The 19843-nt window shown below is 40.0% G+C and overlaps 1 protein-coding gene across 1 annotated transcript; it reads right to left on the bottom strand.

Annotated features, from left to right (window-relative positions):
* Positions 1-1847: 1847 nt before the first annotated feature.
* Positions 1848-14375, bottom strand: LOC308669681 (phospholipase A2 inhibitor and Ly6/PLAUR domain-containing protein-like; the record flags this gene model as incomplete). The annotated part of the gene is made up of 5 exons (XM_081330529.1): positions 1848-2056; positions 8114-8254; positions 10083-10238; positions 12615-12731; positions 14327-14375. 5 exons carry the CDS (start codon positions 14373-14375, stop codon positions 1848-1850), a joined length of 672 nt encoding a protein of 223 aa, XP_081186655.1.
* Between the last annotated feature and the right edge of the window lie 5468 nt (positions 14376-19843).

Genomic DNA, 19843 nt, shown 5'->3' on the forward strand with positions numbered 1-19843 from the left:
CAATGTGGAATTAAATCAGCCCTGGAGTTCATTTTACCTTCATTTCAAGTAAAAGCATGAATTCTGATGATTCCACTGAAAACAGTCACACATTTTACATCAAGACCCATCAAGACTTTGGGATCAGATCCCTTGTGTTTGTTTTCTAAATGCCAATTATAACTATTCTGTATCTAAAGCCCATGACATTCAGGTTAAAGCTTTTGCCTGAATGTTACCAAAGAAGAGGTAATATACGTGAAACAGAATGAAAATCATTAATATTCCCATCTTTGAAGCTAAGCATTGATCAAAGGTTTAAAAAGAGATGGTAAAGTACATGCAGAATAAATAAAATCTTCCTCTAACCTTAAGAAACAAATAAATCAATCTCTTGTATTTTGTTTTTTTCATTGATTTTATTCTTTAATGAATAAAAAAGAAGCCAAATTCAATCAAACATTTAATCAAATGGTTGTCCTAGTTTAATGACAATTACTATATATATTAATTTATTACAATAAGTAGGGGAACATAGAGGAGAGGCGGGTTTGTGGCTTAGTATCAATAGCCATAAGACCAACTCAATTTTCTCCAAAATTCCCATTTGCCGTAGAAAAGATTCTAACATTGGTCTGAAAGGGGAAAACTTTATACTCATTCTGAACTGAAATCTGTTCTTCTGTCGAAAAAAGGCATCTATTTTTCTACAACATTCTCAGCTTCCCCCCACCCAGTTCTTTCCACATGTGGGCCACCATTGACTTCAGATCAGTGCCCCCACCCGTTCTTATAACATCAAAAGCTTTGCAAAGCTTAACTTTCAGCTCAGCTCCTGCTCCACTCAAAATACTTCAAAAGGACAGTAGAAAAGAAGGGAATTTTTCTTTGGAGAGCCTCTGCTTCGCCTCATCTCACTTTTCTTGAATTGTTCCACTGCCATCTGAAGTCAAAGTCCTCAGGTTCCTTGGTTTATATTCCTCCTGCCCTGAGTAACTCAGGAGCACCCAGAAGGTTAGTATCTTCCCACACACACACATATTGTGGAAGGAGCAAAAGGGGTGGGAGGGAAGAAGCTGGAGTGCCAATTTCCTTGCATCAGTCAGACGGTCCTTTCACACGTCTCTCCCGTCATCCATTACAATTCTAGGGTGCAGCCATGAGGATGTTTATGAAATATCATGAAGGTACAGCAGCAGTAAAATAACATGGGGTCAGTGTCAGAGGGGAAAGGACCTTACAGTAGAAGAATCTTCAACCATTTCATCACAGCAAGATGAGATTCCTTTAAGTGTCCCTGCTTTGTCCAGAGCTGAGAAAGGCTTTGGAGACTTCACTCGTTATATTACATTTTCTCTTGGGATTGTACTGAGGGCTAGGAAACTGCATACTGCCTGGGAGATCATTGTACAGTACAGAATGGGGCTCTCTCAACTGCTTGGGAATTAAGATCAAGGATTCCAATTTTTCAACCTTAATTGAAAAAATAGGCAATCATTTTTTAACATGACCTTTCCATTCCCATCAAATTGAATGAGAAGGCTAAAAATGCTATATCAAATTTGACCCTAAGAGATGATCAATGAGTTCAGTCTTTGACCAACACATCAATACGTCAGTATTACACCAACTGCTGTGACTATGATAACAATTCAAATCAGAACTGGTGGTTAAATAACCACTTTCCGTAATAGATGCTATAAGCTGTAAACAACCATCATGATAATGGATTAGGCCTTAATGCATCAAAAAGCTAATGCTCAGCTTGTCCAGAATTTTTCCATCAGTGATACCAGAGACCCAAAGATTAACATCTTTGGTTTAGCCTCTGCATCATTTGCTCATAAACACAGTTGGCCCTGTTAGGATCAGAGCTGCAGCCTTAGGAAGCCCATCATGACTAAAAAGCAGAGTCTCACTGGTCCAGGAAAGCTGCTGGCCATGCTAACGGCTGGCGTGCATTCAAGGCTGGTGATTGTTGAACTGGCCTGGCTAAATGTTGCCGCACCTCCAATGGTAGCATCACAGACAGCATGGGTAGTGCAGCCCTTCATGGCAACTTTTGTAGATGTGTTTTCTGGTGTTTAGAAAGACAAAAAATTATAAATTTCATATTTAACCACAAGGGGGCAACAGATACACATCAATCAATTTCCTCAAGGCCAAAAAAAAATAATAATACAGTACTCTACACCCACTCCTCTTAAGGTAGATGGCCTTCCTTTTCAGAAGAAACCAATTTGCTGCATTTGTAATTTGTATTTTCATAGGATGATTCATATCCTTTCTTTTAAATTAAAGATAGTCAACAGTCAAATCCTGTGCAACCTAATAAACAGAAAGCAGTGTAATAAAGAAGGACAATAGCACAAAACCTTTTAGACAACAGAGTCAGCACTCAGTATCAACTATATTGCCTCAGCTAATTCATTTTGCTTCTGTAAACTCATAACATTTCCCATAAGTTAGCTGAATGAAGTAGTGAGCCTAAAACATATTTGTAAACTTGCCAGCCATTTGCCTAAAGAGTAAAAAAAATGTTGGAACTCTTTTGCTCCCATAGATTTTGGACCTCTTATGACGGGCACTGACATATTTTGGAGTAAATAGCCAGGCTGTTCAGAATAGTTGCAGAAAAATGGGTTTTTCTTCCACATCTAATACTGATCTGAAGTGCTCTCAGAAATGGATGATCAGAAGATGTTTAACAAAATAACAGATTTGAAAGGGACTTTGGAGGTCTTCTAGTTCAACCCACTGCTCAAGCAGAAAACCTCATACCATTTTAGACCAATTGTCCAATCTCTTCTTTAAAAACTCTAGTGTTGGAGCACCCACAATTTCTGGAGGCAAGCTGTTCCACTGATGGTTCTAACTGCCAGGAAATTTCTCCTTCATTTCTAAGTTGGTTCTCTCCTTGATTGGTTTCCATCCTTTGCTCCTTGTTCTGCTTTCAAGTGCTTTGTAAAACTGGCTGACCCACTCTTCCTTGTGGTAGGTATTGGAACACTGCTATGCTATCACTCCTAGTCCTTCTTTTCATTAAACTAGACATACCCAATTCCAGCAACCATTCTTTATATGTTTTAGCCTCCAGTCCTCTAATCATCTTTGTTGCTATTCTCTGCACTCTGTCTAGTGTCTCCACATCTTTTTTATATGGTGGCGACCAAAACTGGATGCAATATTACAAGTGTGGTCTTACCAAGGCATTATAAAGTGGTATTAACATTACATGTAATCTTGATTCTATCTCTCTGTTAATGCAGCCTAGGACTGTGATTGCTTTTTGAACAGCTGCAACACTCTGCTGGCTCATATTTAAGTTATTGTCCACTAGGACTCCAAGATCCCTTCTCATAGTTACTACTATTGAGCCAGATACAACCTATTGTATACCTGTGCTTCCGGTTTTTCTTGCTTAAATGTAGAAGCTTACTTTTCCCAGCATTGATTTTCATTTTGTTAGATAGGGCCCCCTATTCAAGTCTGTCAAGGTTCTTCTGTATCTTGAGCTTATCTTCAGGAGTGTTGGCTGTCACTGCCAATTTAATATTGTCTGCAAATTTGATGAATCCCACTTCTAATCTCCTTGTTTAAATCGTTGATGAAAATATTGAAGAGTACTGGGCCGAAGACAGAGCCTTGTATACTCCATTGCATACTTCCCTCCATATAGATACAGTTCCATGAAGAAGTACACATTACGTGCCGGAACTCACACATGTCATACAACCCACCTTGCCTACCCTACAAGGTTCCATCCAAAAAACGTGCCGGAACTCCATTCTGGGTGTTCTATGACAAAAAAAGCCCTGGTCAGCCAGTTATGAATCCATCTGGTGGTGATGTATGTAACCCACATTTTTCTATCTTAGCAAGTAGTAGGTTGTGGTCTAATTTATCAAACTTATTGAAGTCCAAGTAAATTATATCCACAGCATTCTTCTGGTCCACTAATTTTGTCATTTGTTCAAAGAATGCAATAAGATTTGTCTGGCATAATCTGTTTTTGACAAACCCATGTTGGCTTTTAGTAATGACTTTGTTTGCCTCTAGGTGTTCACTGATTTGTTGTTTGATTATCTTTTCCAGAATCTTCCCAGGTATTGAGGTCAGTCTGATTGGTCTGTAGTTTTCTGGATTCATTTTTTCCCCTTTTTTGAAGATAGGAATTACATCAACTCCTTTCCAGATTTCTGGTAGTTTCCCAATGCTTCAGCATCTTTGAAAAAATATGGTTTAAAGGTTTGGAGATCAGGCCTGCCACCTCCTTCAGAATTGGCATTGCTTAGTCTTGACATTGTTTAGAGTGTCATGGTATTGCAGAGTGCCAGGTCAGGAGAGCTCAAAACAGGCCGGGCAATTCGTCTAACATAGTTTATCTTGCCTTTTCCCCAGGGTCTTAAGTAGAGTCAATATTTTTCCCTTTCCCATCTTATTTTCCCAGGTAAGTTAGGCTGAGACATGGTCTTTGGTTAAAATAAACCAGTGAATTTTAAGACTGAGTAGAAATATAAATTAAGGGCTCTTATCATTCTAATCCATCATGCCAATGTCTACACTTAGCTACTCTAAAAAACTGACTCCCTGCATAATCTTAAGTTTAACTCGTGGCCTTTTCCCTGCCCAAACAAATTTATTGATACCTCGCTGCCATTCCTCCAAATTAGAATCTTTCTTAAGAATCGGTATCATTTGAAATAAAAATAAAAATTTAGGCAGGACATTCATTTTCACTGCTGCGATCCGTCCCAACAAAGACAATTGCAATTTTCCCCAACTCTCCAATTCTTTTTGAATTTTCCCCCATAATTTTTCATAATTATTTTTATATAACTTTGTATTAGAGGGCGACAAAAGCACCCCCAAATATTTAACCCTTTTAACAATCTCAAATCCAGTTAATCCTTCTAAGAGAGCCTTTTGCGAAACTGTCATATTTTTGGCCAAAATTTTGGTTTTCTGTATATTAACTTTAAATCCAGAAACCTTCCCATATTGTGTTATTATCTCCATCAGGTCCACAACAGAGTTCTCTGGCTGGGTCACTGTAACAACCAGATCATCTGCGAATGCTCTCAATCTATAATCCTGATCTCTAATTTGTATCCCCTTAATTTTTTCTGAATTCCGTATTTTAACCAATAATATCTCTAATGTTAACACAAATAACAAGGGCGATAACGGACACCCTTGCCTTGTGCCCTTCTCAATATTACATGCTTCTGTCAGACTATTATTAACTATAATTCGGGCAGTTTGTTTTTGATATAATGCCCTAATCGGTTGTAAAAAATTTTCCCCAAAATCCATTTTCTCTAAAACTTTCATCAAAAATTGCCAATTCAATTGATCAAAAGCTTTTTCAGCATCTAGAAAAATTAGCGCCGCAGGGATCTGGTTGTTCCTTTCCAAAAACTCTAACACATCAACTATATGCCTCACATTATTTTTCATTTGCCTACCACTAATAAATCCCGTTTGGTCCCCATGAATCACCTGTTGCAGAACCCTCATCAGTCTATTAGCCAAAACCTTAGCAAATATCTTATAATCTGTATTTAAAAGCGATATCGGTCTATAGTTTTTAACTTGAGTAGCATCTTGGTCTTCCTTCGGAATCAAAGAAATAAAAGCTGTTCTCCAAGACGGTGGCACCTTTCCCCCCCTCTGGATTGTCTGGAACAGTTCCTTTAACGGTTTCATCATCTCTAATTGTAAATTTTTGTAATAAGCCGCAGACAAACCATCCGTACCTGGTGCTTTATCCACCTTCAATTCCTTAATTGCTGTAAAAATTTCTTCTTCTGTAATTAATTGATTAATCTCCTCTTTTTGTACTTGCGTAAGAACCGGGATGCTAGCATTCTCCAAATATATATCAATGTCTTTTTCATTAATCTTCTCCTTAGCATATAGTTTAGAATAAAAATCCACAAAAGCGTCCTTGATAAGGTCCTGTTGGAACACAACCCTTCCTTTATACTCAAAGAAATAAAATGCTACAGTTGTGGACACTAAGTTGATGTTGAATTTAATTACGGCAGCGAGACTTTTGATAGGCCAGTATTGGAAGAAAGAGGAACTGCCGACCATAGAAGAGTGGACGTTAAAGGTTTCCGACCTGGCTGAGATGGCGAAGATTTCGGCCTATTTGAAAGATCACTCGCAAGAACGCTATATTATGGAATGGAGAAAATGGATTGAGTTTATCCAGAACAAGTATAGGGTTAAGAAGTTTCATGTAGCATTTGAATAGGTCTTCTTTCTTTTCTTCTTTTTTTATTTTTGTTTTTCTATATATATTTAATATATATATATATATTTATCCTATATAAGCTAGAGAGTGATGGATTTTAGAGTTTATGGTTGTTAGTATATGGTTGTTTATGATTGTTTTTTTTATATATACCTTGTATTTAGCTCTGGGAAGTCGGGGGGGGAGGGGGGGAGGGGGGAGTGGTAGGGGGGGAGGGAGAAGGGAGGGGGAGGGGGGTTTTTTAAAGAAAAAAAATTGTATGTTAAAACTTTTTAATAAAAAACTGACTCCCTGCCCTATATTTGAAATGCAGCCCTGGCATGTTAAATGAAAGTGCCATCTACTGCAACAGGTCCAAATGAAAGTTTCTTTCAAGTTTGACTTCAGGGGAATGTCTTATGTAGTTTTCCTGGCAACATCATGGAAACAGTTTGCCATAGCCTTCTGAGATTGTTTGATCCTTCTCCCATATATTTTATAACCCTGGGATATTCTGAATCTAGGTAGTACCCATGTGTGATCCTGCTCAGCTTGTCAAGACAAGCCAAAGTTAGCTAAGTGCTGCCGAGTTTCTCTCTGAAAAAACTGAGATATTGAGAAGACAAGAGTTCAAAGATATAAAATACTTAAAAATAGAAAGAAAGAAATGCCCCAACTGTTTAAAAACCTAAGACCTCTTCTTTATAAATGTACATTCCATACCTGCTGAAAGCTTTCTCATCTATTTTACTTGACTGGCAGCAACATTCCTTTGCTCATGTTATTGGATCTTAATGCAAGAAAAAGCCATGTGCCCCCTCCCTCGCAACACACATAATGCACAAGTTCTCAATGCATCTGTATCTCTGATGAGCACAACATTCGTTTCTGCTTGCTGTGTTCCTATGAGTATCTTGCATAGTTCATAGTTCAGATGCCAAATACCAGGTAAACAGCTTAAACTTAAAGCATACTTGCCAGAGACTTTTGGGAGCTAAAGTCCATATATCTCCAAGTGCCAGGGTTGAGAAACACTGGCTTAAAGACTGCATTCCAACTTAAAATTGCAGATGCCTGCACAATGTCATGAGCTACTGATGTGGTTCTTCACTTCTAACTTTCCTAGATTCATGTTGGACTTCATGTCCCTTTTGGCAATATACTTAAAAAACATCCAAGGTGTTTCATACATCTTCTAATTATATGTCTCCAAATAGGTTTTACTGCTAATCTTTCAAGGAAATTGACAATACCTGAATCAGTCCATGCCATTATTGGCTTGTTGGACCTGTCCTTGGCTTGGCATATAAGGACCTTCAAGGACTATGTCCTGCCAAATGATTCCTGAGATTAACACTGTGACAATCAGAGTTTCCAGTTTCACAACATCCCTTTGCATCTGATGAGTTTGACAAAGATTAATTCATATTTATTATCACATGAATAGTGAAGCTGACTGTTGCTGCTGCAACCTTAAGAATTCTTATTGGAAAATTTTTTCTAGATAATTACCAATCTGGGTTCAGACATGGATTTTGCTCAGAGACAGCATTGTTGCCCTGATAGATACTCTCCATTAAGAGAGAGACAAAATAACAAAATCTCTTGGTGACTTTTAATACTGTTGACCATAGTGGCTAACTGACATAGGAAAGATAGCCGGAGGAAAGTTAGTAAAATTCAATAAACTCTTTAATTGAAAACTTTCTGCATAAAATCGCCATATGATAAATATTTGGATAAGTTTCATTAGACACAACAATTATTATTTTCCTATCTTCCATGCCTTCTATAAGGTTCTCCATCCTGTATACATTTTATTTAAATGGTTTTCTAAGATGCAGCGTAATATCAAACCCCATAAGAACCCATATAAAATGCTGAATGAATTACCAAAATGTATGTATCCAGCCAAATCAATGCACTGAGACTCGGATCCAACACAATCAACAGTGTCATCCTTACAAGAATCAGGAAATGAAGCGTAGCAGGCTGGACACTGAAGACCATTGACCTTGGTATCTAATTCTGGCACTGAATAAATAGAAAAATTGTGGAAACTATATCAAACAGCATAATTAAATAAGACAATGACATCTCTATGGGTTAAATTTTTTTGGGGGGGGATTCCTTTTTTGGGCTCAGGATGCATGTTTCTATTAGTTAGTTGATGGGATATTACAGAAGATTAAACAATTTTGTACCTTGTTCTATCTTTTCAAGATCTCTTTTTCCCCACTCACAATAGCAGTAAACATACTAAACATTTTAATATTCATGTTCCTCATCAATCATAATTCTTATGTTTATTATAGCAATTTTCTTGTCCCTAAGAACTGAGCTCAGTGAATGAAAGAATGCTTCTTATAAAGGATTTGTTTGACTGCTTACATGGATAACTTTAGGCTATTTCATTTTAGACTGTTCACTGAATTGTTATAAATGTGCACAAGGCAAATTACCCATTTATGTATTGTTATATATATATATCTTGTGAGTCATTTTTAATGTCCTTTTTATGCTGTCTCTGCTTTCAGTATGTTCTTGAAAAAGAAATGCATTTTCTGAAACTTTTTAATGGCCTTGGAATTCTTCCCTCTTTTGTTTACTTCACTTTTGATATTCCTCTTCCCTTGTTCCAACCTTGCAACCCCTGAAGAGGGGTTTCCAACTCAAAACAATGTTGTCAGAACTCTTCCAAAGAGGTTGGAATAGCCATTTCCAGATTAAAACATTTTACATCTCATACCTCTGCTCCATCTGCTAATATGGAAAGGGAAAGACATGGCACCTTGAGAGAAAAAAGTTTACTTTTTAGATTAAGTACAGATTTAAGATAGGGACGCGGTGGCTCAGTGGGTTAGGACGCTGAGCTTGTCGATCAGAAGGTTGGCAGTTTGGCGGGTCGAATCCCAAGTGCCGTGTAACAGATTGAACTCCTGTTACTTGTCCCAGCTTCTCCCAACCTGGCAGTTCAAAAGCACATAAAAATGCAAGTAGAAAAATAGGGACCACTACGGTGGGAAGGTAACAGCGTTCCGTGTGCCTTTGGCGTCTGTCTTTAGATGCCTAAAGTACTGTGAGATCTTGTGTTACTTTAGGCCTCCATTCTCTGCAAATGCATTGAAGGCCTGGAGCAGCCATGAAAGCGAAGGATCTCGATCTTCACAATAACACACCCCCTCTGGAAGTTTAAAAAAGAGGAACAAACAGCCACTACCACATGCTTCTCCCAGAAGAAGGAAGCTGAAGCCACCAGCCTGAGGATGACGGATGGGATACCGTCAAAACGTTGCTCCTACACCTTCAATTCTACGTGGGGAAAAAACCCGAATGACCAAAGATGATCCCTATATATATATATATATATATAAGGGACGCGGTGGCTCAGTGGGTTAGGACGCTGAACTTGTCGATCGGAAGGTCGGCAGTTTGGCGGGTCGAATCCAGAGTGCCGCGTAGCAGAGTGAGCGCCTGTTACTCGTCCCAGCTTCTGCCCACCTAGCAGTTCGAAAGCACGTAAAAATGCAAGTAGAAAAATAGGGACCACTCCGGTGGGAAGGTAACAGCGTTCCGTGCGCCTTTGGCGTCTAGTCATGCCGGCCACATGACCACGGAGACGTCCTCGGACAAGCGCTGGCTCTTCGGCTATGAAACGGAGATGAGCACCGGCCCCTAGAGTCGGAAACGACTAGCACGCATGTGCGGGGGAACCTTTACCTTTACCTTTATATATATATATATATATATATATATATATATATATATATATATATATATATATATATATATATATATATATCCTTGAGTGAAATCATTTGTACAAAAGCACAAGGGAATAAAGCTCAGAATAGATACCTACATTTGACTGGAAAATCTGTATTGCAGGCATCGTGCTTACAGCAAAAAACACTGGTCCTTGATCTTCCTTTTTTACCCAGATTAATGTGAGCAGAACCATCTTCACAGACACTTGATGGAACACAGCTTTTAATAATCCCCTGAGCCTGAAGTTCTTCTGCAGGGCGGAAAATAAATTCAACATTTCTAGCAGATAATGAGAATATGCTGACACTAAAAGTGGCAAAACCTATTTAAAATTACAGTAAACACAAAGAGTAGCACCCTGTTCAGATAACATATTTGACCCTGAAAATCACTAACCAGGAAAGAGATCTTTACTGGTGACTGGTACATCACACAACCATTAACTACTTCAGTGGTCATAATTTGGAGATAGAATCTCCACCACTCATGAATCATTACACCAAGAGTGACACAGTTTCATAATATTTGTAGCCTGTTTGCCATTGGCCATACAGGCAGAGATGCAGCAGTGGGCAAAGCCTGGTCACTGTAGCCATCCCAGGTTTGGAATGTGTGTTTTATAAGCAGCCCCTTATATTTTTAGCCATTCTTTCTCCTCAGGATTTTTTCTTGGAGAACTAAAGGCATGAGCATCCACAGAAGCCTGCTACTTTCATTAAAAGCAGTGCTTTTTTGTCACAGAATGCACGGAACAGCCTTCTGGCACCTTTTTTTGAAGGGAAGAACCAACTCCTTCTAAGCTGCCAGCACGAATAAAGCTCTGACTCGGTGAAAGGAAGCTGCCCGGAGAAATTGGGGGCATCGAAGGTCAACCCAGAAACACTTCCACGGCCCTGAAAGCAGAACCTCTTCTCTGCCTTGATTCATGGGGCTCCCCCCACCTCCGCTGCCTGTCTTCACCCCCGTGTTGGCCACCAGGGACAGAACTGACTCCTGGAGAGAATCTCTTCAAGGGACCAGGTGTGCTCCCAAAGCAGCAGTGCCACCGCTGCCTTGGTAACTCTGGCTCCAGAGGAAGCCTCTGTGTCATCAGAGGTGGCAGAAGACATATCGGCTCCGAACAAGCGCCCTCTCAAAAGCCACGGCAATTGCGTCCATCAGCTGATACTGCTCACGCAATCTGCACCTCAAAAGCTCCCTAAAGCGGTTCCCCCCCCACTCAGTAAACGGTTTTCAACTGGAGCGAGAGCTGTGCGTGAGTTCCGGCACTTTTTTTTTTTTTTTTTACAAAAAAGCACTGATTAAAAGCAATATTTTGCAATTGTTGCCACAAGCTTCACCCCTTTTGTAAATGCTTGTGACTACCCCCATAATGCACATATAAAAGGGGATTCAATTAGTCTAATCTGATTTATGAGCGGGATCTATTTAAAGCTACATCTAGTCTCCTAGTGTTAGTTAGCTAGATTAAAAGGCCTCCATTTGAGTTCCCACAACACATTACTCCCCTCCTGTAGGATTTCTCACTGCTGGACGGTATCAACAATTTAAACTTTAGGTCAGGTACTTTGATGGATTACTTCTTCCCAACTACATTTACCTGGCCCATCAGAGCAGGAAGGCGGGATACGTTGTGGATCCCAACTGTTAATAAAGTACACCTAGTGGGACCCAGGAAAAGGGCATCTTCTGTGGGGCTCTCCATTTTGGAATATCATTTCCCCAAGATAAGATTGGCCCCCACCCTGCTTTTCTGCAAGGCCTGGAGACACGATTTCATCAGGAGGCTTGGGAATCCCATTTGGAGCCAATCAAGTGGTTGTGGGGTAAGGGTTTAAACTGTGAATTTTAAGTTGTGGATTTTTAATATTGTTTTCTGCCCAGTGTCAGTGTGTGTGTGTGTGTGTGTGTGTGTGTGTGTGTGAGCTGGGTGGCTATATAAATTTGTTTAATAAATAAACAAATGTTAAAACACTATTATAAATGATTTCTATTGCTATTCTTCACTTTCCAGCCAAGTTGACTGATAAAGTAAATTGCTGAATAACTCAAGCATGCAAAATTGTCCAGAGTCATGTGGCATATAAATTTAATAATTATTTAAACAAGTGAAATGAGAGGACAAATAAAGTACTATAGACCTTTAAAAGGGAACCTTTACCCTCCTGGATACCCATCCCTTTGTAGTTTCATAGCATCAGGGTGGGAAGGGGTTATGCAGTAGGACAGGGCTACTATCTCCAGAGGGTAAGAAAATGGCTAAAGTTTTATTGCCTGCTGGTCAGCTGAACTTTTGCAGTTTGATTCTGGTCCATCACTGAGTCCAACCCCCTTCTCCATGCAGGAATGTATCCCCTGGCAAGTGGTGTGTGGCTTCTGTTTGAAAGGATACCCACAGCTTCTCTGTTTTTTCATTTTCAAGATGGTTCCATTTGCAAACAACTTTTATTGTTCATAGGATTCATTTTTCTAACAGGCAATGGGCATTTGTTGTGCCAAATTAGGCAGCCACACGCAATTCTTCATGGAAGTTCTCTTTTTAAGTTTATTCATCAATTTTCAAGAACACAAAAGATATGAATATTCTGAAATCAACATATAATCCCTACTTTCCAATGTTACTTACCCAATACACTTTCAAATGCAATAATACCACAAGAATCATGTTCTGGAGGACATAATTCTATGTTACTGGAACAGTTGTGACCTTGACTGATGCAAACTTCACATTTCAGAGCAAAACCTGGAGAATAGAATTGGAAAAAATTGACTCTGTGTGTGTGTGTGTGTGTGTGTGTGTAATTTTTGGAAGAGAAATTATTAAATTTAGTTAGTTCTGAAGTCTGAAATGTCCCCTTAGGGTTCTAACCAAATGATGGGAAAGATTGAAGGCAAGAGAAGAAGGGGACGACAGAGAATGAGGTGGCTGGATGGAGTCACTGAAACAGTAGGTGTGAGCTTAAATGGACTCCAGAAGATGGTAGAGGACAGGAAGGCCTGGAGGAACGTTGTCCATGAGGTCACGATGGGTCAGACACAGCTTCGCAACTAACAACAACAACTAAAACGAGCTATGAAGATAACCATTTGTTTATATGACATGTGAAAAAAAGTAGAATGCATAAGTTTGTATTTGGGGCAATATTAGATGAGCCCACATACTTCATACAGATGAACTAATTATTCTACAATGCTACTCTGGATTTTTGCCAGAAATCTGGGATAAATGGAAGCACATGACTGCCAGGATGCATAACCTGTTCATAAACCTGTTCATAAACCAGCTTGGCCTCATTAGTTAAACATTTCTCTGGTTTATATCAAAGAATTATCTGTATGCTTATGCCATTTCACAATACATACTCTTTCCTAAAAATAATACAAACAAATTTGAAAGTGAAATCCCCAGAACCTTATATAGATCAGACAAATTTGCACAAATAAATCTGCCATTCAGTGAGATGCCAGAAGGAGATTTCAGAAAATGAAAAACTTACAATTATTTGTTAATGATGAAGCTACAGAAATGCCAATCTGAGCTTTTTAATATTAATGTACTCCTTGAAGGCAGCTTGATGATTGAAAACAAGTGTGAATTACAAACGGTAAGAAATCATATCTGAAATAATAAAATCTGAAAAGGGTAGAGCAGATAAAACAAGGCATTAGGTCAAAACCTAGCCATTCAATAAAAAGAATGCCTGACCAAAAAGGATGATTTTTGAGAGCCAGCAAATACCGTAACAGCAGAATTGTACACTTACATGTCATGTAATTTTTTTTTCCTGTTCAGTCTTGTTTGATTCTCGAAGACTGTCTGGACAAGTCCCTGCATTTTCTTAACAAGGTTTTCAGAAATGATTTGCCATTGTGAAAAACTGATTAATCGGATATTGACCAGAACTTCTGTTCATTTGCACAATAAAATTCTTATATAAGTGGCCCAAATAAAGTGATTTAAATTTATTTACATTATCTATGTAATGCTGTCATTTCCCAGATTGTTTAAATTACTTCAATTGCATCGTTTGCACTGTTACAATGATGCACCTTTCAGTTTACTAGGTTTTAAGGAACAAGGAACATTCCCGCCACCCAATTAGTCCATTAACGTGAGGTTTCACTTTATTCTAAACCAAGGAACATAAAACCAGCTGGGTATTCTCTTGTCCAATCCAAAAAGTCAGATCTCCATAGAAAAAGAAAGAAATAACTTGTATTGTGTCAATCTTTTCAAGCATCTGTGCTGTGTACTTTTATAAGGGACAATAGAAAGATACCACACCTGTTCTTCCCACACCATTTTATACCACCATCACCAAAGAAGGAGCTACTCACCACTGGCTATCAGTGCTGAAAGGAGGCCAAAACTGAGGAAAGCCTGCATTGTTGTTAGGTTAGAACTGGGCTAAACGTCTTATGTGGACAGCTTTTTAGCTAGGAAGGATACCTTCAATTACTACAAATGAAGGAGTGTCCCAAAGCATCCTTTCTCCTAAAGTCACAGTGGAGAGGAAATTACATAATAATGACATACCTTGTCTTGACCAATGCAAGCCAGATCACCTACACTGCAAAAGCTGCTTTGGCTTCTGATAGGTTTAAGGTGCTGGTTTTAAAGTCCAAGAGGAGAAGGACTCAAAAGTATGGGGATAGCTTTTTCCTCAATTCTGTTTGAACTGTGAATTCTACTCAAAAGAGGGTACTGCAGGTACAAAGAAGGCAAAAGAGACAATTTGATAACCACAACTGCATTGTTGCACCCGCCATCCTGACTTTTTTCAACCTATCATTTGTAACATCCTGCTGAGTACTTTCAATTTAGGAGCTGGGATCTTGGAAGCAGGTCTTCTCCTCCCCCACTGCATCTCTAGAATAACATCCCCCCCCAAAAAAAATCCATTTGGCCTCTATTATACAGCAATCATCTTCCAGAAAGCTGCTCGAACATGCTGTTAATATCTCTGCTTTGCCTGCCATCTGTTTGGCAGGATGCTGTTTAAATCCTATTATGTTCTTAATTAGAGTTAGGATGTGTCTTTATGGTTTTACTGTTTTAAGATGTGTGCTTGCAGCCATAGAAGAGTAATGAAAAATAAGAGAGAGGAAGGAAGGAAAGATGAATTAGTCACATTTTAACCTGTGCAAAGGGGTGCCCTTCCTGCAGGTCCACCCAAGAAGCCTTCCAGGTAGCCAGACATCACGTAACATGACTTAACAGGGGCACTTAGAGCTTGTTCTCACGTAACGCCATGCTTTGAATATCTAGTTCCAGATTCACCGGTCTTTCTTCAGAGGAAGCCTATAGTGTTTCATAAAACAAACTGCAAGGACACCAAGTTCTAGTTTTCACACTGTACTGATCCACGGTTTGTAGGATAAATTACATTGGGCTGTGATTACACAGCACACTAAGCTATGTATCATTGTTTAGAAAACAACACTGCAGGATTCAAAAGCAGTTTAAAATACTGTTTGGATTGGTTTAGTACATTGCCCTGATGTATCCTTTTGTCTTAGCCTAATGCTAGCAAAATTTTGTAGTACCAGCAATAATTAAAGCAATGTTTGGATTTAGCCTAACAAGTAATGATAAATTATTGATACTGTAATGATCCTAACTGAGTTTCAAGAAATAAAAGACCTACAAATTTCTTATTGTTTTGTTAATTGCAGTGTGGTGTCACATTTGTATCCTACCATTATAGCTGTTATTTACTGCCTTTTATTGAAACAAATCAGATTCATAAACCCTAGGTTAAATTAAGATAACCATAGTCAAGGCCATAGTCAGTTTGTCTGGATTTAGACATAAAGCTCAACCACAATTAGCCTGAAATAGAAGTAAAAAAAGCATGTTTCTTAACATAAAACTCATTCCAGTTTTGTTTTCCAATAGCCAAATATCAAGTGCAATTGTCTGCAAAAGAAATACCTAAATATGAAGAGCTGCTGCAAGGATTTCCATTGGGGATTAACATCAAATAAAGTAAAAATGTTGATTATATGGTCAAAACATCACTCCTTTTTTTTTACTTACGTATGAGTACAGGCAGTCCTTGCCAACTGGGACCAGCAATTCTGTTGCTAAGTGATAGTCATTAAGCAAGACACATGAACATGACAGACTTACCTCACTTCCACTAGTCATTAAGTGAATCACCTGTCTTTGTTAAGCAAGACATCACATGAGCAAACTTGCAATTTGACTGCTGGCTTCTCCCTTCTCTACGGGTGCCAAACTTGATTGTGACACATGACGTATTGTGACGTATCACAACATTTTTTTGCCTTTGTGGAGCTGGGGTGGGCATGGCCTGTGTGTGACACATCCGGCCCACGGACTGCCAATTTGACACCCCTGCGCTTCACTTTGCTTGTTGGAAGTCAGTTGTGAAGCATGCAAATGGTGATCCCTGTGATGGTGGTAAAGTCATACTGGTTGCAAAGTGCCTGAATCTCAATCTCATAACCATGGGGACACTGTAAAGGTCATAAATGTGAGGATTGGTTGTAAAGTTATTTTTGAGTACCACTATAACTTGTAATGATTGCTAAACAGAGCAGTCATAAAGTGAGGTCTATTTGTATAAGGACTCTGTTCTTTAATATTGGTATTGTGGTCATCTTGCCATAGGCATTTCAGTGCAAATGTGAAAATCTGGGTGTAAAGAACAACGAGTCACTCTGACTTCCTTTCAAACTGACACGCCCATGAAAACAATTTTTCCAAGCGTACGTCATCACTGCCACCCACATATCACCTCTTTCCCTCAGTAGGAAATCTTGTCATCACCCAACATTCCAGCTGGGCCTTTCCTCTGAAACCATAACGTGTCTTTCCTCCAGTGATGGCATTTTCTTCACTTCCTTTGCCCATGGTCAAGAATTCAGGCCTTTCAGGCAAGTGAGCCTCTCAATTAAACACTCTCTATGGTCTTTCATCAGGGTTGGACCACACCTTTTTCATGTTACTGTGTTTGGCTGCCTGTCTGGAACTTTCAAAATGAAGGTTTTGTTTACTTATTTTAATATATTTCTCAAAACCAATGGCCAGGGCCAGACCAAGCAATGTTATAGTACTGCTTGATGTGATGCACCAAAAGCCATATAAATTATTCTGGCATTGGAAGTAAAAAAAAAAATATCACAAGCAAAATCTCCTGCAATCTGGCAGTAAATATCCAACAAGAATATGAGAATTACTAAATAACATTAGTTATTAATCAACACTGCTCCACAGATAGCTATCTCTGTGATTTTTTCCAGCTGTGAAGCACAGCTGGCTCAACTTTACTATTGTAGCACTTGGTTGGGTTTGCTTTCGTCTCTCTAGAGCACGGGTGTCAAACTCGCAGCGTCACGTGACGTGTCGTGACATATCACGACTTTTTTCCCATTGCCGGCAATGGGGTGGGTGAGGTTTTGGCGTGATTCATTCGGCCTGCAGGTTTGACACCCCTGATCTAGAGTTTAGTTTTTAACATTAGGTGCATTTGAGAGTGTGAGAATTGCATTCCCATCTAAACCTAGTACTTGGGCAATCAGTTTCAAAGTAAATGTGAAGACACAAATTGCTTGAACAGAATTACACAGAGATATTCGGTAATTTGCTTGCCTGGCATGTAATGTTTCCTGTTTGCAAGCAGTATTAAAGCAATATTTTTATTGTTCATATAAATCTGTCATCTTTTTTAAAAGTATTTTTCCCTTTCCCTTTTTCATCTGCTCTTAAGAAACTGTAAGCCAATTCCAATATGCATCCAACTAAATGAAAATGAACAACTTTCCCATTCATTACAGACTTGCCTAAACCTCAGGGTGGCAGCATCTCTTTGTAGCATTTGTTTATTGTTCATAAATTAAATTTGTGTTTTATTTTTTTCTATACAAGACTCAATTAAATGAAAATGATTATTATTTATTTGTTCAATTTCTATGGCTGCCCATTTCAGTCAATGACTCTGGACAACTTACTATTCAGAAAATATTACAAAATTTTTAAAAAAACATTTTAAAACAATAAAAACAGTAAAACCAGTAATTTATTTAAAAACAACAACATCCAATTCAAAATACACAAAAGCAAGATATTTGGCCCATTAGCAAAATAGCCTGGAAATGGGGCCTTTGGCACATTCAGCAACCCAGGCTCAGGAACATAGCCAGGTTTTTAAGGCCTTACGAAAAGCTAACAGGGTTGGAGCCATTTTGATTTCTGAAGGGAGGATGTTCCATAGAGCAGGGGCCACTGCAGAAGTAGTTCAATTTTTGCCCCCTACCAGCCGACATTCTTTGGCTGACAGGATCTGCAGCATGCCCATTCTGCTTGACATAATTGGACAGGTAGAGACTCTTGAAAAAAGACATTCTCTTAGGTACCCTGGTCCCAAGCCATGTAGAGCTTTATAAGTAACCTCCAACATCTTGAACTGCATCTGAAAACATCCCAGTAACCAATGCAGCTCATGCAGAAGTGAGGCTATGTGTGCTGTATATCTGGCACCATTTACTCTCTATGAGACCACATTCTGCACCAGTTGGAGTTTCTGAATGGTCTTCAAGGAGTGTCCCATGTAGAGTGTGTTACAGTAGTTTGATCTGGAGGTAACAATGGTATGAGTTACTGTGAGCAGGGGCTCCTGATCCAGGTATGGGTGCAATTGGCACACCACCCACATCTGCCTAATCACAGCTGCCACCTTTTCTGCACACCTAGATTGTGCACCAAATCTGTTTGGAGCAGCGACATTACTGCACAAGCCTGAGTGAGAGATGGCTGGAGCTGCAGGATTGTCTGGGCTCAACAGAAGCACCGATCAGCTGGAGCCCAGTGCTGATCCTGGCATTTCTGCTGAGCCCAGCAGAATCGCTGATCAGCTGGAACCCAGCACTGATCCTGGTCCTTCTGCTGAGCCCTGCAGAAGCGCCGATCAGCTGGAGCCCAGCGCTGATTCTGGTACTTCTGCTGAGCCTCCCAGAAGCGCCAATCAGCTGGAGCACAGCACTGATCCTGGCACTTCTGCTGAGCCCTGAAGAAACACTGATCAGCTCCTGGCGCTTCTGCTGAGCCCTAACAGCCCTGCAGGGCTCAGCAAAAGTGCCAGGATCAGGGAAGGAAGGAAGGAAGGAAGGAAGGAAGGAAGGAAGGAAGGAAGGAAGGAAGGAAGGAAGGAAGGAAGGAAGGAAGGAAGGTGATGGGAATGACGAGGGAGGCAGGGAGGGAGGGAAAAAGGAAGGAAGGAGATGGGAATGAGAAGGAAGGAAAGAAGGAGGGGAGGGGAGGGGAGGGGAGGGAGGGAGGGAGGGAGGAAGGAAGGAAGGAAGGAAGGAAGGAAGGAAGGAAGGAAGGAAGGAAGGAAGGAAGGAAGGTGATGGGAATGACGAGGGAGGCAGGGAGGGAGGGAAAAAGGAAGGAAGGAGATGGGAATGAGAAGGAAGGAAAGAAGGAGGGGAGGGGAGGGGAGGGAGGGAGGGAGGGAGGGAGGAAGGAAGGAAGGAAGGAAGGAAGGAAGGAAGGAAGGAAGGAAGGAAGGAAGGAAGGAAGGTGATGGGAATGACGAGGGAGGCAGGGAGGGAGGGAAAAAGGAAGGAAGGAGATGGGAATGAGAAGGAAGGAAAGAAGGAGGGGAGGGGAGGGGAGGGGAGGGGAGGGAGGGAGGGAGGGAGGAAGGAAGGGAGGAAGGAAGGAAGGAAGGAAGGAAGGAAGATGGGAATGAGAAGGAGGGAGGCAGGGAAAGAGGGAAAAAGGAAGGAAGGAAAATCCCCCCCCCGACAGTAATCACAATGCTAATGTGGCCATCAATGAAATTGAGTTTAACGTCCCTGATATAAAAGGTTCTTACATGAATCTGC

The sequence above is a fragment of the Vipera berus genome (genome assembly GCF_964194415.1).
Source record: "Vipera berus genome assembly, chromosome: 6".
NCBI lineage: Eukaryota > Metazoa > Chordata > Lepidosauria > Squamata > Viperidae > Vipera > Vipera berus.